The 23,932-nt window shown below is 39.1% G+C and overlaps 1 protein-coding gene across 3 annotated transcripts in view; it reads left to right on the top strand.

The window, feature by feature from the left end:
• Zfand3 (zinc finger AN1-type containing 3) overlaps positions 1-23,932 on the top strand; it is a 194,698-nt gene that overhangs the window by 18,033 nt on the left and 152,733 nt on the right. Inside the window, exon 1 of one of the 3 annotated variants that reach the window (XM_090355747.1) lies at positions 14,648-14,890. The exons of the other annotated variants lie outside the window; for them this stretch is intronic. Coding sequence (XP_090211873.1) covers positions 14,883-14,890 — 8 coding nt within the window. The 5' untranslated portion in view covers positions 14,648-14,882. Of the gene's footprint in view, positions 1-14,647; positions 14,891-23,932 lie in introns of those variants that run through there. 3 annotated transcript variants of the gene reach the window in all.

Here is a 23,932-nt window from a genome sequence, read left to right as displayed (position 1 = left end):
TCTAAAGACAAGAATAGTGTGCTATATTATAACCCAGAAGGATAAGTTTGTTCTTGAACTTCTGGCTCAGAAGTTGACCAGATACCATTTTCCACTTATGAAAGGAATCAAAACATTTTTTTTTTTTGGTAATGTCCTCTGGACAGTAATTTTTTTCTTTTTCTTTATTGTATTCTGTCGGGATAACATATAGAGGGGTTATAGTTACATTTGTCAGGTAGTGGGTACATTACTTTTCTGAACATTGGTACCCCTTCTCATGGTTTTCTTCCATTTCCTTTCCCCCATCTAATCATCTTGTTTCCCTCTTCCCTATTTTAAATAAACACACACACACACACACACACACACACATATTATACCAGGTAACAAAGTCAGTAACAATATGAGATAAACCATAAGGGGAAAAAGAAAAGAAATAACATCACATAATACATTAAGAACAGCAATCACAAAGATTATTATTTCTATATCCTGGAGTACATTTTGCTTAATCTCATCCTGTAGGGCCATATGTACATAGCTTTTGAGCTATTGTGATCCTCTGGTAGGAGAATCCTAGATGTGTATTAATTATTACAAATGAGGGAAACCATGAGGCCTATGTTCTTTTGGGTCTGGCTTGATTTTTTCCAAGTCTTTCCATTTCCTTACGAATGAGGTGATATCATTCTTTCTAATGGCAGCATAGAATTCCTTCGTGTAAAAGTACCACATCTTCTTGATCCATTCGTCTATTGAGGGGCATCTGGATTGGTTCCATATCTTAGGTATGGTAAATAATGCTTCAGTGAACATTGTTGTGCTGGTAGCTTTAGTATGTCCTTGTTTACCGACATTTGGGTAAATGCCCAAGAGTGGGATTGCTGGGTCATAGAGGATTTCTATGTGGAATCTTTTGAGGAATAGCCATACTGCTTTCCATAGTGGTTGAACAAGTTTACATTCCTACCAACAGTGTAGTAGCGTTCCTGTCTGGCCACATCCTGGCCAGCATCTGTTGTTATTAGATTTCTTGATAATGGCCATTCTAACTGGAGTGAGGTGGAATCTCAAAGTTGTTTTGATTTGCATTTCTTTTATAGCCAGAGATGTCCAGCATTTCTTCATGTGTCTATAGGCCATTCTTATTTCCTTGTCAGAGAAGTCTCTTTAAGTCTTTAGCCCACCTTTTAATGGGATGGTTGTTTGAGGTTTTGTTTTTGAGAGTTTCAATTTTTTGAGCTGTAGGTATACTTTAGATATGAGGCCCTTGTCTGTTGTATGGCTAGTGAAGATCTTCTCTCACTCTATGGGCTTTCTATTTAACTTGCTAGCTCTGTCCTTTGCCATACAGAAGCTCTGCAGGACAGTATTACTGATTGTAGAAAGTGTTTTAAAGAAGTGGTGCTGTGGCTTAAGTGGTATAGTGCTAGCCTTGAAGAAAGCCCAAGGACAGTGCACAGGACCTGAGTTCAAGCCCCAAGACTGGCAAAAAAAAAGTGTGTTGTTCCTCCTATTAAATATCAAAATATGCTACCACATAAAGTATAAAATTTAGTGATTTTTTTGTAATTTCATAAAGCTGTACAACTACCTACTTACTAATACTTAAAAAATCCCTCCAAAAAAATCTAAGGCTGATTATGGCAGCTTTGCCTATAATCTCAGATACTCAAAAGGTAGAAATTGGGAAGATTGCACTTCGAGATTAGACCAGACAAAAAGTTAGTGAGACTCTATTTTAACAAGGAAGCTGGGGATAGTGGTCCAGACCTATAATCCAAATTATCTTGGAGGTGTAAATAGGATGATTGTGGTCCAGGAGCCCAAGGAAAAACCTGAGGTCCTATGTGAAAAATATCTAAAGCAAAGAGAGCTGGGGACACAGCTGGGGGCACAGGGCTTATATAACAAACATATGAACCTGAATTCAAACACAGTTACCAACACACACACACACACACACACACACACACACACACACACACACACACACACACACACACACAGAAAGATCCTATATCCAGTAGTGGTCTTTCCACATTTCTTTCTCTTTTCCAGTTTCTGCTAAGCATGAATCTATTTTCTGTTCGTCAGTTCTCACATTTCTTATAAATGGAATTATAGGGCCATTTGTATTTGGATTGTTTCACTTACCATAATGTTTTAAAAGGTTTTTCCATGTCGTGTTATGTATTTTGGTACTTCATCCATCTTTCCCTTCTCTTTTTTTCCTTTTCCTTTCATTCTCTTCCCCTTTGTTTCATTCCTTTCCTTCCATCTTTCCCTTAACAGGCACTAAACTATTGAACCACATCTCCAGCCCTTTGTGTGTTGGAGTTAAGAGTTGTTTGAGATAGTCTTACTATTTTCTTGGACCTGTTTCTGGACTTTATGATCTTATTTTATTTTATTTTGTGCCAATACTGGGGCTTGACTTTTTTTTTTTTTTTTTGGTGGGTCATGGAGCTTGAACTCGGCCGGGGCACTATCCCTGAGCTCTTCAGCTCAAGGCTATCACCTTACCCTAGAGCCAAGCCCCACTTCCCGTTTTCTAGAGGTTAATTGGAAATAAGAGTCTCAGGTCCTTTTGTGCCCAGGCTGGCTTTGAACCTTGATCCTCAGATCTCAGCCTCCTGAGTAGCTAGGATTACAGGCATGAGCCACTGTGCCCAGTGGGACTGGGGGACTGGCATTATTAACACTCGAGCCACATCTCCATTTCCGGTTTTGTACTTCTCACCGTGGCTGGCATGATAAATGAGTTCCATCCTGCTAAACTTACTCTTGTTGAGGTGGGGAAAACTTTTATGCTCACTGGCCTGGAACCTTGATCCTCCCATCTCAGCCTTCAGGATTATGGACTGTAAGCCACTGTGCCTGGCTTCCTTAGCTTCTTTTTATGACTAAATAATAGTCTATTGTATGGATATTGTACATTTTATTTATCAGCTGATAGATTTGGTTTGGTTTCTACATTTGGGCTGTTATATATAATAGTGCTGTGCACATTTGCATATAATTTAGTTTTTTAAAACATCTTTTCAGTTCTCTTGGATACATACCCAAGAGAAGAATTGTTGGTAACTCTTGAGAGCTTGTTTGGAGGTTCTACCAGGGGAGCGCAGCTACTCGTATACCCTTGACCGAAGAGTGGTCCTCCTCTATTGGAGATGGTCGTCATCTTCGACTGAGCCCACAGCTTCTGGAGGGACACAAGGGCGGTGAGGGAAGAAGGGGACACCCGTCTGGCCAGCCAGGTCAGCCGAATCAACCCTGGTGATCAGTGGGGTAACAGATGTCGTACCAGATCACCCTCACATCCAGGTAATTCTTAGGTTTAACTTTTTGAGGAGCTGCCAGACTCCTCCTGAGTGCTTACATTAATTTGCATTTCCACCAGTAATGTATGTAGACTTCAGTTTTTGCACATCCTTACCAACAATGTCATTCTGATGGTAGCTGTTCCAGTGGGTGTGAAGTGATACCTCATACTTTTGTTTGCGTTTCCTCATCTGCCTTTTCCTCTTTTATGTGCCATTTAGCTGTTTGTATATATTAAACTATAAAAACTAGCAGTTCTAGTGCTTAAACCCTTGATCTTGCTTAGGTACCACTGAGCTATACTTCATTATTACAGAAGTTAACTTGGGATATGTATTTTTTTGAGTTACAGAAGTTCTTTGCATATGAATGTATTCTGGATCCCAGTTCCTTATCACATGTATGATTTACAAGTGTTTTTTCTCATTCTGAAGGCCTTTAAAACACCTTTATTGAACAGGTGATGAGCAGGAGAGTTACAGATACATAAGTAATGATTACATTTGTTTTTTAAGCATTGTTACCCCTAAAGGTATTTTCTTTAAATTCCCCCTTTAAAATATATCTTTTAGCTGGAGTGGTGGCTCACACCTGTAATCCTAGCTACTCACAAGGCTGAGATCTGAGGATCAAAGTTCAAAGCCAGCTTGGGCAGGAAAGGACCTGAGACTCATCTCCAATTAACCTCTAGTAAAAATGGAAAGTAGGGCTTGGCTCTACGGTAGGGTGGTAGCCTTGAGCTGAAGAGCTCAGGGACAGTGCCCAGGCCGAGTTCAAGCCCCACGACCCACACAATAAATAAAATCAAATAAAATGTATCCTTTAAAGCACTCTGCTTTCAATTTTTATTAAGTCTAATTTTATCTTTTCTTGGTTGGGTTTTTGATATATCTGAGACAATACTATCTAATGCAAGGTTTGTGAAGATGTTCCTTGGATCTGGGGCAGTGGGTGGTGGGGGGACTGGTTTCAGGACTCTCATGGATACCAAAACCCACAATCAAATCCTTTAAAGTGATGTAGTGCATTCTCCCAACTATTCTTAGATTGTCTTAGATATTGTAGGTTCTTATATTGTCTTAGATATTTTAGGTTCTTTAAATTTATATGGTGTGTGTGTGTGTGTGTGTGTGTGTGTGTGTGTGTGTTTAAGGTGCTGAGCTAAATCTCTATCCCCTATGTATTTTAGTACCAGCTTGTCAGTTTCTATAAAACAACCAGGTAGGAATTTGATAGGGATTCTACTAAACTATATGAACAGTGTTTACTAATCATTTCCTAAATGTGGGTTAACTTTCTATTTATAGTTTCTTTTAATTGTGTTTTGTAGTTTTTTTAAGTGTGAGAATTTGACCTTAAGTTTTTATTGTCTTCATAACAAAAGATGGAACTTAGACATCGTGATGGTACTGCCTTCATAATAAAAGTTGGAACTTAGAACTGGATCATCTGCCCATTTCTCTTTTTATCTCCATTCAGTTCAGAATGCTTGTATCTTGTAATAGGTAGCATTTTCTTAGATCTACAATCGGGCTGAATTCTCAGCACAATCTTCTTTGTAGTCTTACCTTTTTTTTCTGGAAAATTGGTTTCATCTGACTACCATAGCCACTCTGTTTCCTGTCATAATACTGCTTTCCCTGGGCATGAAGAGAATCCTTGCCCTTCTTGTACTCAGTTATTTTGTGAGGCTAGTACTTGCTATACTTCTTACAGAAAGTATGGTGGGTCTAAAATTTTTTTTTGACCTTTCCTGGGGCTTGAACTAAGGGGCTAGGTACTGTTCCTGAGATTTTGCTCAAAGATAGCACTCTACTATTTGAACCACAGCTCCACTTGTGGCTTTTTTTCGGAGTAAAAGTCTCATAGAAGTACCTGCCCAGACTGGCTGTGTAGCTCATGGTCTTCAGATCTCAGCCTCCAGAGTAGCAGGTATAATTCTAGGTGTGAAGATTCTAGGCGTGAAGATCTCTGCAAGCTTTGCAGTTTTGAATTCAAAAATTAAAAAAACAAACCCTATTTTGTTTTTCTACTAATTAAGAGTTTTGTGAGTTTTATTTTCAGATTGTTCATTGATGATATGACAAATACAATTGATTTTTTATTTATTGATCTTATATTCTACAGCCTTGCTGAACTCATTTGTTCCAGTTTTTTTATATAGTAAGGAATTTACTGCAGAAAGGGCATTTTACTATTTCTTTACCAACATAGATGCCTTTTCTTTTTCTTTCATTGCCCTGGTTACAACTTCCAGTAGAAGGATGGAGCAATTATTCCCAGCTTTTTCTTCATCTTTTAGTGTTTCTCAATATTGAGTAATATTGTTAAAGTTTTTTTTTTAATCAAAGAAGAAACCTCATGTTTCCATTTCCTAGAATTCATTTTGATCAATATTATTTTATATGATCAGATGCACATAGGCATATATTGAACCATCGACGATTGGTGTTTTGTAGATGTTTTATTAGATTGAAGAAGTTGCCTTTGCTTTCTATTAGTTTGTTGTATGTTTTTCCCTTAATGAGAATGTATTGGATGTTAAGTGCTGTTTCTGTGTCCTAGTGATAATGTGGTATTTATCCCTTGATGAAACATGAACTGAGGATTTTATACCCTAATATTTATATTATTTGTTGGGAATATAGTACTTGTGAAGGTTTTTCTTTTTTTATGGCCAGTCCTGGTGTTGAACTCAGGGCCCAGGCACTGTTCTTGCACACTTTTTGCTCAAGGCTAGTGCTCTGACCACTACATCGCCACTTCCGGCCTTTTTGGTGTATGTGGTACCTAGGAATTGAATCTAGGGCTTCATGCATGCTGGGCAAGCACTGTACCATTAGGCCATGCTCCCAGCTCAAGGTTTTTATATACTAAAAATATTTTGACTTAAAAAATGTAAAATTGTTTGCTTAAATTAACAAATGATCTAATAAACTGTCATTGGTGTGTGTGTGTGTGTGTGTGTTGTGCGCGTGTGTGTGCATGTGTGCGCGTGCGCTGCTCCTTGGACTTACCCTCAGCCTGGACTCTGTCCCCTGCTTAAGGCTAAAGCACTACCACTTTGAGCTATTTCCAGTTTTTGATAGTTAATTGGAGATGAGTTTCATGAGCTGGCTTTCAACCACAGTCATTATACATCAGCTGCCTGAACCTAAGATTACAGGCATGATCTACTCGTGCTTGACACATCGATCAGTTTTAATACCAGGTAGACTACTGGACAGTCAGAGCACTGTAGGCACACAACACAAATTGATTTAATTTCCAAATTCTTTATTGTATGGTATGTAATTAGCACTATTCTAGATGCATTGACAAGAAGTTAAGCATATTACTTGGGAACTTATTACTTGGAAACAATTCAACACATCCTACTCAGAGCCAAATTTACTCAGTGAGTTAAGAATGAAAAAGAAGGTAGATGAAAATTGTGGAACTCGTTCTGCTGTCTATAAAGTTATTTTGGGACAGAGTCATGTTCCCTCATTTGCTTAATAGTCAATGGCAACTTTTGTGCTCCAGTGGCAAAATCAAGTAGCTGTGACACAAGTTATGTGACCACCAAAGTATGAAATACTTACTGAAAACGTCTTTTTATCTTAGGGTAATATATAATGCTTTATTCTCTTCTGTGAAGTGTCATTTGAGAATGGCTAAGATTATGAGGTTGCTTTAATATAATAGTCTTTGGGTTTAAGAGAAGTATGTATATCTTTTTTCTTTTTTCATCTTTTCTTTTTTGGTACTTGGTACTGAACCCAGAACGTTGTACTTGCTAGGCAATAGTTCTGCCACTGAGTTATATCCAAGCCTGAGAAGTATGTATATCATAATAGATTTCAGAATTTGATCCTTTGCTTATGGTCACTTGGCTTTGACATTCACAGCCTAGATTGGGTAACCAATTTTTATTTCATTCTTACATGCTGAGCTTGATTCGTCCATTGTATTTTTCATTTTGAAAAGCACTTTTAAAAATGGCTTACGTTGGGATTTGCTTTTGAGAAGCTACTAATTGGCAGTTCCAAACTGGACAGATTGAGGCCAAATAAGCCTGTAGGTGCTTGTCAGGCAATAGTAAAGTTAACAGTCACCTGCTGTCAGTGCCAAAGAATTTTATTATCAGTTTTGTTTTTGAATAAATGAAGAATCATTAGATTCTTGGAGCTGCAGCATTGCATGGAGAAACTGGTTTTTCTACCTACATGAAATATTCCCCTTGTCTCTGTCTCTCTGTCTCTGGGCACTATTCTTGGACACTTTTTGCTCTGCCACTTGAGCCACACCTTCTGGCTTTTTCTGTGTATATGGGACCAAGAAATTGAACCCAGGAATTCTTGCATGCTACCACTAGGCCACTCTCCTGGCCTCTCATTGTCTTTTTTTTAATTTTTATTTTTGCCAGTCCTGGGGTTGAGCTCAGGGCCTGAGCACTGTCCTTGGACTTTCTCAAGGCTAGAGCTCTACCACTTGAGCCTCAGCACCACTTCCAGCTTTTTTCTATGTATATGGTACTGAGGAATTGAACTGGGGTCTTCTTAGTGCATGCTAGGCAAGCACTCTACCACTAGGCTAAACTCCCAGCTCCTTTGTCTCTTATACTTCATAAATTATTCTCTACTATTCTATTTCTGGCTTTGGTTAAAAAACAAATCTCTGTTAAGTTTTTAAATTAGGATATGCAGAAACAGAACTGCTTGAGTTATCATAGCTTGTGCTAATTTCAGAACATTTAAAGTGAAGAAATAGTTGGCTAACTTATACTGTTACTGGATTTGGCATTGAAGATGGGTTAAACTGAGAAGGGCTGTGTTTACTGTATTAATGCTGGAGATTTTGTATTATGTGACATTGAAGACAATTATAGACAAGGAAGAGAGAACCATCAAAAGCTGTCAGCTTCTTTAAACTTCTGCTTTGTATGAAGCTATAAAATTCTTGTTTGCTTTTGACAAGTGAGGATCATCAACATTGTGTTTTTCTTTACAAGGGGAATTTAAATAAAAACATCAATTCTTAAGTTTTGACAGTCATAAGACCTCTGATACTGTTGTATTATTTGAAGGAACAGCAGATGGCCGAAGAGCCTCAGAAATAATCTAGACTCATTTTTGTTTCTTTCTTTATAAGGCATGACCTTGGATTTCAGAACTTGGGCCAGTAACTTTCTTTTTTTAAATCCTCCAGTCGTGAGGCTTGCACACAGGGCCAGGGCACAGTCCTGTGGTCCCCTGGTCCCCTGGTCTTTCTCTGCTTATGGCTAGCACTCTACCACTTGAACAACAGCATCATGGATTCTGGCTTTCTCTGTGTATGTGGTACTGAGGAATTGAATCCAGGGCTTTATGGGACATTTCAGGTAACTTAACACGCACTCACGCACTGGTCTTGGGTCATTGTTAGTGAGATGTTTTTTTTTTTTCTTGGTCCCTGGGGTTTGAACCCTGAGCACGGGATTATCCCTGAGCTCTTCAGCTCAAAGGTATGCTCTACCACTTGAGCCACGGTGCTGTTTTCCTTCCTTGGTGTCATTCTCAAGGTTAGTGCTCTACCACTTGAGCCACAACACCACTCTGGCTTTTTTCTGTGTATGTAGTACCCAGGAATCAAAACCCAGGGCTTCATGCATGCTAGGCGTGCACTCTACCACAAGGCCACGCTTCTGGTCCTCCTGGGCTTTTTTGATCAAGGCTAGCAGTCTGCCACTTGATCCACAACTCTATTTCTGGCCTTTTTGGGTGTATAACTGGAGATAAGAATCTCACAGACTTTTCTCCTTGGGCTGGCTTTGAGCTGCAATGCTCAGATTAGCCTCCTGAATAGCTAGCATTTCAGGTGTAAGCCACCAGTGCTCTGCAGAGAATTTTTTTTTTAAAGCAAAATAACTTATGAATTCCAAACAATTAAATTACAAATAAATTTTGCCCTCTATAAAAAAATGTTGTTTAGTGAGTACATTTTGCTCATGAGCAGTGTAATTGGTATACAAAGTTAGGAGAAAATACCAAAATCCCTACGAATCTAAACTGCTTTGTTAGGCACCTGAATAAATAAGTTGTGTAAGAATTCTTCACTGCCAAAATAAACTACAGGGAAAAACAGGGTAATCTTGTAACATCTGTTGTGCCTTGTTTTCGAATTATAATGGTAATACATACTCAGAACAGACAAACCACCCTCCCCTCATCCTCTCCCGGGCCTTGTTGCATGTCTTGGGGCTTGTACTCAGGACCTCATGGTTTTACTTGGCTTTTTCACTCAGGGCTGCTGCCACTGCTTGGTCTGGTACAAAGGGAGTTGCTATGGAAAATAGGGAGCCTGTTGTGCAGTAGTCCATCACAGAGGAAGTGGTGTGTATGCAGGGCAGGCATGGAGTAGTGTGTGCAAGAATTCCTCTTTGCTCCAACTGTGGAACTGGGAATGGAGCTTTCACCCTTACTCCTTAATCTGTCTGCTTTACTTAACTGCTGAGGAGTGAGGGGTGATAGTTGAATAGATAGGAAAACAGAAGAATACTCATTTCTGTTGTGATTGAGAATTACAAAAGATACTGTTAAAGAGTAGAGAAAGGAGAAATATTCAGCTATAGTCCTTTTTGTCGTTCTTTTTTGATAAAATGCTGGGGATTGAACTCAGATTTCACCATGCTTAATATGCCATTTACTATTGGAGTATACCCTCAGCCACAATTACCATCATTTTTACCTAACAGTCTTACTACAGTTCTACTTACAGTCTTCTCCTGTGGGCATATTTCAGGAGTCAGCTAGTGGTTGGACCACTTTTTTACTGGCTCTCTGGCACAAATGATGTCCCCCCTCAATTTCTGCCTCATGGGGTAACTGCTAGTTCTACATGTCTTTATGACTAGTTTCTGTCCAAATTCTATCACCTACGTGGCTTATACCTGTCTTCAAGTAGAAATCCATTGAAAATATGGGAAACTTTTTCAGCTGTTTCCTTTTCCATTGCCAGTTTCACCTGTAGTTTCTGCCTATGTTGGATGCTGTCCAGTGTCTTCAAGTAGTTAGTTGCTTTTTATATTCTACCAAGTGTTTGTAGTAGTTGGCTGTAGGGCAGTTGGGCCAATTGGAGCACTTGTAGTTGTCTTAGAGGCAGCTCCCAGAAGTGGAGCCCGTGTTAACCATTGATTGAAGCATGATATATCATACACATACATGCACACACCTGGAAAACTGTCAGTTACAACTCAGCTGCTTAGCCAACTGTATAAGTAGAAAATTACTTAGGGACAGAAGAATGTCCCATACCAATGCCTGCTCCCACTTACCTCTCCCAAGTAGCCACTTGGCTACCTTTCAGTTCCATAGACTAATTTACTTACTGTTAAAATTTATATAAATACATATATTTTGCTTTTTGCCTGGCTTCTGTCTTTCTAAGTTGTATGTAGGAGTAATTTATTGTCATTGCTGAAAATATTTCACGGCATGAATTAGTTACAAATAATTTATTTCTTCCATTGTTGAAGGGCATTTGGACCATTTCCAGTTTGGAGCAGGTCCACACAAGCACTTAATCGTTTCCATGTCTTTTGGTATATATATGCATTTCTACAGTTGTAGATACATGACAAACTGTTGGCCAAAGTGATAGTAAATTAAAAAAAATTAATCAACAGAATTTTTAGCCTTTTGAAATTTGGAGTAGAAATGTTAATGCAAATACAAATTATTCTTTCCATGTACTAGGCTCTAGTGATTGGTCAATAAGTTGGTATTTTGGGACTGGGAATGTGGCTTAGTGTTGAGTGCTTACTTACCATGTTTCATGGAACCCAGGGTTCAGTCCTTCAGCACTACATCAATAGAAAAATCTGGAGGTGGCACTGTAGCCCAAGTGTAGAGTAGTAACCTTAAGCAGAAGCTTAGGCATAGTGCCCTGGCCCTGAGTTGAAACCCCAGGACTGACAAATATAAAATGGTATTTTGATAGTGGAAGATAAACACAGCCTAATTCTTACATAATCTGTTGTTTGCTTGCTACAACTTGCTGAGTTTCAGTGGAGTAATTTTTGTGATAGTTATGCACATATCTGTCATTGGCAGTCATATGAGGCATTTTGTGTAGGTTTTTTTCCCTCAGTCACTTAGTTATGAAAGTATTAGTGGCTATTAACAGGTTCATGTTTATTGCCCTTAAAGACAGTTATTGCGGGCCAGGAGTTTGGCCTAGTGGTAGAGGGCTTGCCTAGCATGCACGAAGACCTGGGTTCAATTCCTTGGTACCACATACATAGAAAAAGCTGGAATTGGTGCTGTGGCTCAAGTAGTAGAGCTCTAGCCTTGTGAAAATCTGAGGACAGTGTTCAGGCCCTGAGTTCAAGGACCAGAACTGGCAAAAAAAATAAATATAGAAAAAAGATAGTTGTTACAGCTTACTTGATGTGTATGTGGGTGCAATTGTATAGTTTTCATATGTTGTGTGTTTTTTTTTTTTGGCCAGTCCTGGGCTTGAACTCAGGGCATGAACCCTGTCCTTGGACTTTGTCAAGACTAGAGCTCTACCACTTGAGCCTCAGCACCACTTCCGGCTTTTTTCTATGTATGTGATACCGAGGAATTGAACCCGGGTCTTCGTGCTTGCTAGGCAAGCACTCTACCACTAGGCCAAACTCCCGGCCGTTTTCATATGTTGTTTAATGACAACATTTCAGTTCATCTACTTACAGTAGCCTTGGAAAGTAAGCAAGCTACAATTTTCCTCTTAGAAGAAAGGTGGAATACTGAAGCACAACTGAAAGACTGAAAATGGCAAATGTTAGGGAGTTGAGCCCCAACAGGCTCATTTGTTGAATCTATTGGTTCCCCAGCTGGTGCTATTATTCTGGGGGGGGGGTCCTGCAAACTTTAGGAGGTTAGGACCTAGATGGAGGAAGTAGTCACTGCCCCTTCCCAACCTGTCCCTTCCTCCCTCTGCTTCCTTGTCCACCAAACAAGTGAATAGTATTCGCCTCACCAGCCCTTGCTGCCATTGATGATGGCCCCAAGTAAATGGGGCCAAACGACCATGGAAATCACAAGCAAAATAAATTTTTCCTCCGCTTAAGTTTTTTTCAGAACTACTGAGAAAATTAACATATAATACAGACTGATCTCCAAAGATCAGTGATTCTGTGCTATAAAAGGTGATGCCTTATAACAGTCTTTTTTCCCTAACGGGTAATCTTTCTGTCTGTCCGTCTTATCATGCCTAGGGCTTGAACTCAGAGCCTGGGTGGCTGTCCCTGACCTTTTTGCTCTACCATTTGAGCCACTTTTTTTTTTTCTATGTATATAGTTCCGAGGAATCAAATGCAGAGCTTCATGCAGCTAGGTAAGCACTCTACCACTAGGCCACACTCCTGGCCCAAGTCTCAATTCTGCTTTTGGCTTTTTGGCATTTAGTTGAAGATAGTCTCATGGACTTGCCTGCCAGGGCCGGCTTAGAACTGTGATTCTCAAATCTTTAGTAGCTAGGATTACAGATGTGAGTCTTCTTTACCTGGTTTGAAAAACTTTTTGGTAAAGGGCTAGATAATGCAGTATTTTAGGCTGTGGGGCCTACATGGTCTCTGTTGGAGTTTCTCTATCTTTATAACATGAAAGCAATTGGCCACCGACAATAGATAAAGGAACAGGTGACTATATATCAGGAAAATTTTGTCTGCATTCAGACTTGAATTTCATCTACTTTTAATGAATCTCAAATAGTTCTTTCCTCCTGCAAGCCACCTGAAAAAAGCTATTTGTATTTTTCTGTTAGGGCGGTAACAGCAAAGTACTACAAACCATGTGGTTTAAGGGACAGGTTCTAGGGGCTCATGGTTCTAGGGGCTAGATGTCTTAACTAAGTCTGTGACTTAAATGTATTTATCTGATACTGTTTTGACTGTAGTTAAGTAAATGTTTAAAAAGGCCATGCAAGTAATTGGGATGAGTGAGCATGATTTTTATCAATATGGATGATAGTAAATTTGTCATTGTAAAATATAATCTTGCCTGTTATCCTTCAGAATGTTAGTTTAGATATGAATCATACTTAGAACCAGATATATTTGGTATTTAAATCTTTTGAAGTCCATATTTTTTGGTCAGGATTGCCTAAATGTGCTAGTTTGGGACTTTTGAAGGGGCATGTGGTGATAGGGTGTTACTTAGGGACACACCATTAGTACTTATGCCTTGCTGTCTTTTCAGGAGTAAAAGCATAATCTTTCGTATATTTGGCTTTAAACTGTGCACAAGATATGTGGGACATGAGATTTCTTTTGTTCAATTAAGAGTTTGGTCAATAAAACATTTACTAACCCTTTTTTTCCTTCCAATCTTTGGTATTAAAGGCAGCGTGAATGATCCGGAAGCCATTAAAGGACTTCATTAAAAAAAAAAAATAACAAAAACACACACTGTAGCTGGAAGAGCTGAGAGGACTAAACCAGGCTCTGTGTTGTCCTTTGTGCAACCAGGAGTGCTTCAGCATGTTTTTAAATTTTAAAAAAAATTTCAATCTTTTTTTTTTTTTAAATCTGAAACTTTGTTCTGGAGCTGAAAAAGAAAAATGTTCTACTTTCTTATTACTTTTTTGAATCAGTGGAACAAGTTCCTAAGTTGTTCTATGAGCTACCAGAGTCCCTGCAGAGTTGACTGGACTAAGCCTCTTGGAATCCAAAGTCCAAGCCATGGTCCCCTCTAGGTGGACACGCCCTCTGAACTAAAAACGTTAGGAAAGGAAAGAAGTCTGGACTTTTATGGAGCCCTTTAATTTGTGCAGTTCATATATGGTTAGTAACAAGGGGAAAAGTTTGGATTATGATTTTTGAGAGACGATTGCCCAAAGTAATGGTGTTCAGTGTTTTGTTTCATGATTTAAGATGCGCTTATATGTAATCATGAAAAGGTATTTTTTTTTTTTTTTTTTTGCCAGTCCTGGCAACCTAGGGCCTGAGCACTTGTTGGGGTTTTTAGTCCTTGGTCCCTCCCTACCTGCAGGAGGTATAGGGAGAACACTCCCCGACCAGGAAAAGCCTAGAAAGGAAAGGGCCAACTGACCTCCCACACCCAGCCCTCCCTCTCCCAAGGACAATCAGACCCGTTCTCAAGACAAGAGCTCATTTATTGAGGAAGTACATTCAGCTACTATAGGATGCAGGAGCCTATCAGTCCAAAGGTGGGCAGGACAGGGGAGGTACTCTCACTGTAGGTAAAGAAGGGGAATCATGTGCTCTCAGAGGGTGGAGCATTCAGGGCTTATCCCAGAGGTAGCCTTACTTTACATCACAAACCACAGCCACGCCTTCCAACCAGGCAACAGGTACCATCTCAGCCAGGTGCAGCTCCAAACCAGGAAATGAGCACTGGGCCAGGAGTTAGGCTTCCAGTTCTACAGCATAGGTTTCCATTTCCCTGATGTGACGTGCTCCACAAGCACTGTCCTTGGGCTTTCCTCAAGGCTGGCTCTCTACCACATGAGGCACAGCACCACTTCGGCTTTTCTATGTAGGTGGTACCAAGGAATGGAACCCAGGTCTTCATGCTAGACAAGCACACTACCACCAGGCCATACTCCCAGCCATGAAAAGGTATTTCTTAAAGCTATGTAGTTCTAGACCATAAACTTTTGTTCTGCCATACACATTCTGAGAAGATCCGTGATTAGATTTCCTACTCTGGTCTACTACTTCCTCATGGAGGGTACCTTGCATGGGAAGACTGGGATTATGATGTCTCTTAAAGAGCTAAGATGAGTGGCTGGCCAGATTTTCAGTCATTATCAATGCCAAAGATCTAGATTTTTTTTCTGCTTAGACCAGCAAGAAGTGGCTTTGCTGCTGGAATGGTTATTAGCCCTGTATTGGTTATTAATCCTTCCACAGGCTCCTGTTTCGTTAATTAGGAAATTAAATAGCTGGGCTGCTGGGTTTTATTGTTTTCAGATCTCAGCCAGTACTGCAAGTAGCAGTTCTAGGGGTCAAAGTTGGCCTCACCATCATGTTTTCTCCCAGCTCCCCAAAGGCTGGTACCCTACCACTTGAGCCACACCTCCTCTTTGGGCTCCTCCCCCATTAATTGGAAATTAGAATTTCTCAGATTTGTCTGCCTGGGCTGGATTTGAACCTTGGCCTCCTGAGTATCTAGGATTGTGATTGTATATGTGAGTCACTGGCACCTGGCTTTTGAACATAGCTATAAAGCACTGAAACCAAGAACATTTGGTCTTTTAGACCATTGTAGTGATTTGTTTTTGATGGTACTGAGATTTGAATTCAGAGTTTTTGAAAGGCAGGTACTTAATCACTTAGCCATACCTACAGCCCTGTTTTGCTTTGCCTTATTTCTTTATTTTTGGCCAGTCCTGGAATTTGAACCCAGGGCCTGAGCACTGTCCTTGGGCTTTCTCAAGGCTACTGCTCTACCACTTGAGTTACAGAACCACTTCTGATTCTTTCTATGTCTGTGGTACTGAGGAATCGAACCCAGGGCTTCATACATGCTAGGCAAGCACTCTACCACCCGGCGGCCCTGCTTTGGTTATTTTTGAGTATTTTCCCAGGCTGATCTGGATTAGTTCTCTTACTTATCCTTTGTACCATAGCTGAGATAGCTGAGATGACAGGCACTTGTCATCTTTTTTGTTGAGATGGGTTTCTTGTGAACTCTTTTGTCTAGGTTGAGTATGACCCTCATGAGCTTAGTCTCTCATATATCATAGCGATTTTTTTTTTTTTGGCCAATCCTGGGCATGAGCTCAGGGCCTGAGCACCGTCTTTGGGCTTTCTCAAGGCTAGAGCTCTACCACTTGAGCCTCAGCACCACTTCTGGCTTTTTTCTGTGTATGTGGTACCAAGGAATCGAACCGGGGTCTTCGTGCATGCTAGGCAAGCACTCCCCACCCCATAGCAATTTTGTTCTGTAATCCTGACTGCTTAGGAGGCAAAGACCTGAAGAATTGTGGTGTTAGAGCAGAAAAGTCTGAGAGACTCCATTTCTTCAGATTCATTTTAGAGAGAGTTTACATTGAATTGTTCTTCCTAATTTGTTTTCCTTTCTCACTCTACAAAGTGCATATGTCTTTTATTTGCAAGTATTTCTTACATAACTAAAGCTTCATCATATGTTTATCTCCCTTCTCCTATTCACACAAGTTGTTAATGCCGACCATGAGATTTGCAATTTCTAAGTTACAGTCCCTTTTGTGGTACTTGCATGCTCAAGAGCTCTATGGCCTTTAGAGCTCCTGTGAACCCAGAGTGTCTCATGTTCCTGTAAATATATAATTCTTATAATTAAGATTGATTTGAACTTGGTCATGTAAAAGTAGGGGCTTGATGCTTTTATATTGTTTGGGCTAATCACTGTTTGAAAATGGTTATATGTCCTTTGAAAAGTTGGTAGGATATAGTTTCATTATGGCTTTAGGCTTAGACTAAGATCCTTGTGAAGGTTTCTCCATTGTGCCATTTTTCTACAGTTGTAAATATTAAGTGAGAAGTCAAGATTTAGATTGTAGACTCTTTCCAAGTGTATAGTGATGCTACTGGAATGCTCTTTTAATTGAGGTGACTGGAAAGAATTATCAGTAGATTTCTAATGCTACATAAATAACATTTTTCATGTATCAGTTTCTTTAGTTCTTTCTGTGGAGTAGTTTTTGAGGAAGGGATTTTGACTTCATCAATTATTCACCTCCAACCTTCAAACTCCATTTTGAGATATGAGTAAATCTACAAGATTCTTGTTACAGATACTTACACGATTATTTTTCAGGACTCTTGTTCTGAAAACATGGCTGTCAGTGCTCGCAATGTCTTGGGGAACTTTGGGTTTATCTTCAGTGACTGCAGACCATTTCTCTGGTGGCCAGTCATATTTTGAAGCTTAGATGTGTTTTTGAGTAGAAGATGACAAATATTTATTTAGAGACAAGATTAAAAGGAAAAAAGATAGATGATTCTCAAGGTAAAGAATAAAGTCTCTGGCCGGGAGTTTGGCCTAGTGGTAGAGTGCTTGCCTAGCATGCATGAAGACCCGGGTTCAATTCCTCAGTACCACATACATAGAAAAAAGCCGGAAGTGGTAGAGCTCTAGCGTTGAGAAAGTCCAAGGACAGTGCGCAGGCCCTGAGCTCAACCCCAGGACTGGCAAAAAAAACCCAACAACAACAAAAAACAAAAAAAACAAACAACAAAAAAAGAATAAAGTCTCTGCTGAGGTAACTGGAGAACAAGGAAAAGAGCCAGCGGTGTGTCCAGGGGTTGTGCAGCTTGAAACCTTGTGTGACCTTGGGTTCTTCGTGTCTGTAAGGATTGTTGTGTGAAATTAAAGAGGCCCAGTGTCTGGTTTATAATTGGTTTTCACTTATTTTAACTCTTTTTTATGGTTATAAATGTCTATCTGAAGACAGTTTTGAAGACTTCCAACTCCTGTGAGTAATAGTTACTTTTTTGGGGGTAATTTCCTTGAGATTACTTTTTTAAAACACAGCACTTAATTGTGCATACTTTATTTTTTTTAAAGGGAAGAAAAATATAATTTTGAGGAAAGCAGCTTTGTAGAAAGGTTTTAAATCCAAAGAATATGCTGACATTTACCCTTAAATACAGCTGAACTAGCTAAAAAGAAAACCATTGCTAGGTTTAAACGGAAGTGTAATATGATCATAGACAAACCACTTAGGAATCTCTGGGTCTCCTTTTCCTGTCTGTCATATTAGAAGGATGGACTTGGTCTGTTAGAACCTAAACCTAGTTGGTTTGAATGATTGAATTCTAAGATAGTACTAATTGTTTGGGCATGGCTAGTGATTTCTACTGAGAGGAGATCTGCCTCAGTGATAGCATAGATTCCATATTCATCTTGTCATACTTTTGTCCAGTAAAGCTACTACTTAAAATAATTTATGTGCCTTAGTAACACGTGTATATGAATGCTTGTGCATATACTACAAATGAAAATTCCTTGTTATAGGTGTTGTACTCAAGAATTATTGGTTATATATCATGCTTCTGTTCCTTAATTCGGTAATTTATGTGTGAAAGTCATAACGTATAAAGAATGTTTTAGAAATAGAAAGTGGGGTGATATGATGGAAAAAAGCTCCTTTGGCTTTTCTTTTAAATGTCATTCTAGTTGTAAATTTTGTTCTTGGATTTGAAAGCAGTGAAATTGCAGAATAATGGAAGTAATACTCCTATAAGACTGCATTGGAATTAGTTCTTAGTTTAAAAGAAATGTGCTTAGTGTTCTTGGCATATGTAAGAATTTGTATTAATATAAAAAGCAAATCATACCAAGTTGAGTCACAGTTCTACTTTGGGTTTTCTAGAGATGAGTCTCATGGACTTTCTTTTGGCTTTGAACCATGATTTTCAGATCTCATCCTCCTAAGTAGCTAAGATTACAGGCCTGAGCCACCATGCCCAATTCAAGATCTGATTTATACCATAAAATCCACTTCCTTAAAACATTCCATTTTTGTCGCTCAATACTGTTTTAAAAGCTTGCTAATACTTGGTATTGTAGATCTTGTACAGAAGCACATAGCACCATATTTTACTGAGTTTTGATTTTGATGTAATTTTGCTCTATTTTTTCCCATTACATAAGTAAAACTAAGATCAGGTAAGAAATTTAGCTAAACCTTTTGACCTTTTTTTGCTTTATTTTTCTCATTGATGTTTTGGAATTATGCATACTGTTTATCTGCACTTACATATGTTACATCTGTTTTTTTTTTTTTTTGCCAGTCCTGGGCTTGAGCTCAGGGCCTGAGCACTGTCCTTGGACTTTCTCAAGGCTGGAGCTCTACCACTTGAGCCTCTGCACCACTTCCGGCTTTTTTCTATGTATGTGCTACCGAGGAATCGAACCCAGGTCTTCATGCATGCTAGGCAAGCACTTTAACCTCTAGGCCAAACTCCCGGCCCCCTGTTTTTTTTTCTTGATCTATGTTTTACTTTTTCTCTGTCCTCTAGTGAAGAGACAACCTTAATTGTAGTCCAGCATAGCTAATGATTAATGTTTTATGTATCTGGACTAAGAAATCTTATGTGTTTAGTATATGGAAACATTTTCCCTCTGTTATTTAGAAAGTATTCTTCTGGCTTTCACAGATTACAATCTGCAAGTTTTAATGTTGAAGTGAGGTAGAAGGATTGAGGTTTCTTATTGACAGTCAGTGGATCAGCACTGTCAACTTCAGAATTACCCTGGATGTACTGATGTTATTTCCATTTTCACAAAGATTTTAGAGGTACCATGCGGATATTCCTTTTTTTTTGGTGGGTCATAGGACTTGAACTCGGCCTGGGCGCTGTCCTTGAGCTCTTCATTCAGCTTAAGGCTACCACCCTATCCCTGTGCCTGGGCATTGTCCCTGAGCTCCTCTACTGCCCCTACCCTTGAGCAAAGCCCTGTTTTTTAGAGGTTAATTTGAGTTGAGTCTTATGTCCTTTTGTGCCCAGGTTGGCTTTGAACCTTGATCCTCAGAGCTCAGCCTGAGTAGCTAGGATGACAGGCGTGAGCCACTGCATGTAGCCCATGCCAATATTCTTTTTTTTGTTGTTGTTGGTCATGGGGCTTGATTCTGGGCCTGGCCTTTTCCCCTGTGCTCTTCAGGTCAAGGCTAGCATTCTACCACTTGAGTTACAATGCCACTTCTGGTTTTCTGGCAGTTACTTGGAGATCAGAGTCTCATGGACTTTTAGTGCCTGGGCTGGCTTTGAACCATGGTCCTCAGATCTCAACCTCCTGAGTAGCTAGGATTACAGGCATGAGCCACTGGTACCCACCATCATGCCACTATTCTAAGAAGAATCTGTTGGTTGGAATTGACTGGTTATTTTCTATTTGGGAAGGATTTTGGCTTTATTCAAAAATTTCAGCCATGGAACATATTTAGATTTCCGTGAACCTTATATATTACATTTTATAGTTTCTAGGCTAGAAATATTGCAGATGTTTTTTAGAGACTTTAGGTACTTAGTTGTAATATGTAATAGGTACTTAGTTGGAATATGTGTGTATATGTAAATGTATTTTAACTTTTTAAAAAATAGGTTTTGGGTAGGGAGTATAGCCTAGTGCTGGAGTGCTTGCTTACCATTCACGAAGCCCTGGGTTCAATTCCTCAGCACCACATACACAGAAAAAGCTGGAAGTGGTGCTGTGGCTCAGGTGGCAGAGAGCTAGCCTTGAGCAAAAAGTATATCAAGCCCCAGGACTAGCCCCCCCCCCCCCCAAAAAAAAGGTTTTATTTTCAAAGCTGGTCTGAGCACTCTCCTTGGACTTTCTCAAGGCTAGAGCTATACTACTTGAGCCTCAGCACCACTTCTGGTTTTTTTTTTTCCTATGTATGTGGTACTGAGGAATTGAACCTGGGCCTTCATGCATGCTAGGCAATCACTCTACCACTAGCCAAACTCCTGGTCCTCCCTTAGCTTTTACTCAAGGGTACTTGTCTAACAATTTGCATCACAGCACTACTTTGGTTTTCTGCTGGTTAATTGGGAGATAAGAGTCTCATGGACTTTTTTGGCCAGGATAGCTTTGAACTGGCTCTGAGTAGATAGGATTACAGGCATGAGACACTAGCTCTAGGCAGTTCTATATATTTGGTAACTGTCTTTTTTTTTTCTTTTCTTTTTCTTTTTTTGCTAGTCCTGGGGTCAGGGTCTGAGCACTGTCCTTGGGCTTCTCAAGGCTAGAGTACTACCACTTGAGACACAGCATCACTTCTGGTGTTTTTCTATGTGTGTGGTACCAAGGAATCGAGCCCAGATATTTGTACAAGCTAGGCATACACTCTACCACTAGGCCAAACTCCTGTCCCCTTGATAACCGTCTTTTATCATGTATATAGTCTGCTTTTACATTTGCTTATTTTCTCATCTTGTTGATATGTTAACCTTTTACGTGGAAAAACACTAAGAAAACTAAGATACTGGTTATGTATCTTTATTAGCGTTTGCTCCATTTTGTCATTTTATAGCTGTGTGTGTTGTTGTGCTTTATTGTGGTATGGTTCATGTCTGTAATCCTAGCTACTTGAGAGACAAAGATTAGGAGTATCATAGCTCCGTAGTTAAGGGACATTTTCGGAAAGGCAAGACTTCTCTCCCAACTAGTAACAGGAGAAGGGGAGGAAGGCTGGGGATTGGTGGTATGTCCTTGCCATTCTAGCTGTAGTAGAAGTTTAAAAAAGATGTTAAGTTAGCCAGAACAAATGCTTGAGGCCATATCTCAAAAAAAGGGCCAGGAATGTGGTTCAGGTGGAGAGCACTTGCCTACCAGACTTGAGGCCCTGAGTTGAGTCTCCAGTGAAACACAAACACACACAGACACACACAGCGTCTCTCACTCTCTCAAATATGATTCACCATAATTCTTTATAAAAATTGGTCGTAACATCACCTGAACATGAAGTTATCTTTGTTTCCAGGCATGCTTTAAATAATGGATTTTTCCCCTCATTGTAGGATTGATTTTCTGTCCTTATAAATTTTATAATTCTTTTACCCTAGTAGTGTCTATGTAAATTTAAAGTCTTAAAAGTAGGAGTATTTGATGTTTACTTTATAACTTCGTTAATGTTCATAAATTCATATTGCTATTTGTATCTGTGACATTATACCAAAGTAATTATAAGATGAGGATAAAGAATAATTTCTGTTACTCCTGTAGGCTTTTTCTTGCCCTCTCCTACTCAAAGCCCCCTACATAATAATAACCATTGTTTTGATTTCTTTCACCACAGATTCAGTTTTGCCTATTTTAAACATTGTATGCCTGGAATCATAGGCATTTCTTTATGTCTATTTTCTTTTTCTCAGCATTTCTCCATAAGGTTCTTCGTTGTTTGTAGGAATAGTTTTTAATTTGATTTTGTAAATACAGAACATTTGTTTTGATTCTCTTATAGGTGTTTTGAAGCTTGTCTTTGTTAGAAATAATGTGAATAATGCTATGAGTATTTTGTGTAATATATATGTACAATTATCAACAGAAACAGTTGGTCGCTCCATTCCTCATGTATGTATACAGAAGAAAGAATTGGTGCCTAGTGAGCTTTTGCCATATTAGTCATATTGGTCTACTACCCCAGCACCAGTGTTTTGGTATTCCAGGATCTTACACCTTTGTCAACATTTGTTTTCAGTCTTTTCTAAATTACATCATTATGTCATTTTAGTTTTTCATTTTATTTTTGGTTCTAGAATGTGAAGTGACTCACACATGCTAGGAAGGTGTTCTTTTGTCATGTAGCAATACCAGCATGTTATGATTTTTAATTTGAGTTAATTAACGTCTAATGGTGTAGAGCTTTTTGCCATTTTGAGCACATAATAAATATTTTCACATAGGTCTTAGGTCATATTCACATCCTTCATTATCTTTTCTCATCTCCCTCCCCAACACTGGTCCCATTCCTACTTTCATGTTCATTTTATTTTATTTATTTTTGTTGCTTGCAGGGCTTAAACTCAGGGTCTTGGCCCCATCCCTGAGCTCTTTTACTCAAGTCTGTGCTCCACCACTCTGAGCCACAGCTCCAGTTCCAATTTTGTAGTGGTTAATTGGAGATGAGAGTCTCATGGAGTTCCCTGTCTGGGCTGGCTTTGAACCATGATCCTCAGATCTCAGCCTCCTGAGTACCTAGGATTACAGATGAGTAAATGTGATGCTTGCCTTTCTGAGTCTGGTTCATTTGCTTAATGATGATTGCCAGTTCCATGTATTTCCTGCAAGCAACAGAATTTCATTCTATATGGCTGAATAAAACTATGTGCATATTTACTACATTTGAAAAAATTTACTTTATTCATCTATTAATGGTACCCAGGTGCTTGTGAGTAATTTGAAGGTCAGGCATTTCTATGGGATACAGACTTAGGTTTCTTTGGTTATAAGTTAGTTTCAGAAAAAAGAAACAAAAATATTGGAATAATTGATTTCTTCTTTGTTTAATCATGAAATATTCTAGCAAGATTTCAGACTGTAGTGGAAGTTTGCAAAGATTGAGTGAAACTACTTATGATGCATATGCTTGTCTTCTAGATTGTCACTGATTTTTTTTTTTTTTGGTTAATTTTGTTATTCAGGTGCAGGATCATCTATTTTCTGAATTTTCTAAATTACTTTTTAGAGCACTCTCACTATTAATCTTTCTTGTTTTCTCACAGCCTTTAATCCCTTTAACTAGTAGAATAGTAAATTGACAACAACATTGCATTAGGTCAGTAGTAGCTATGATTCTTGAATGGAAAGAATAACAGGAAGTTTCCTAGTTGAAGATAATTTTAAAGTCAAGGGTAGATTTTAATATCAATGGCAGAGTAATAGTGTGATTTATTTAATCATAAGTAGGTTGAAGTAATGAAGTTTCTTAAATTAGCAGTGCATCAAAAATAGGCTTGCTTTAAATATTGTTTTCCATGTATGCTCTGTGCCTTGCAAGTTGCTAGCTATTACCAAGCAAGAGTCCCTTTGTGAGATGTGAGAGTTTTGTTTTGTGGATATTCCCATAAGGCTATATGAGAAAATTCTGAAATAAAGGACCAGATTAACTTAAAAAAAAAAAAAAACAACCCAAAACAAACTACTCGGCCTACTTGGAAGAGAATAAA

This window comes from Megascapheus bottae, chromosome 22 (assembly GCF_031878675.1).
Source record: "Megascapheus bottae isolate mThoBot1 chromosome 22, mThoBot2.hap1, whole genome shotgun sequence".
NCBI lineage: Eukaryota > Metazoa > Chordata > Mammalia > Rodentia > Geomyidae > Megascapheus > Megascapheus bottae.
Note: the sequence above shows the minus strand (reverse complement) of the source record. Positions and strands in the feature narration are given on the sequence as shown.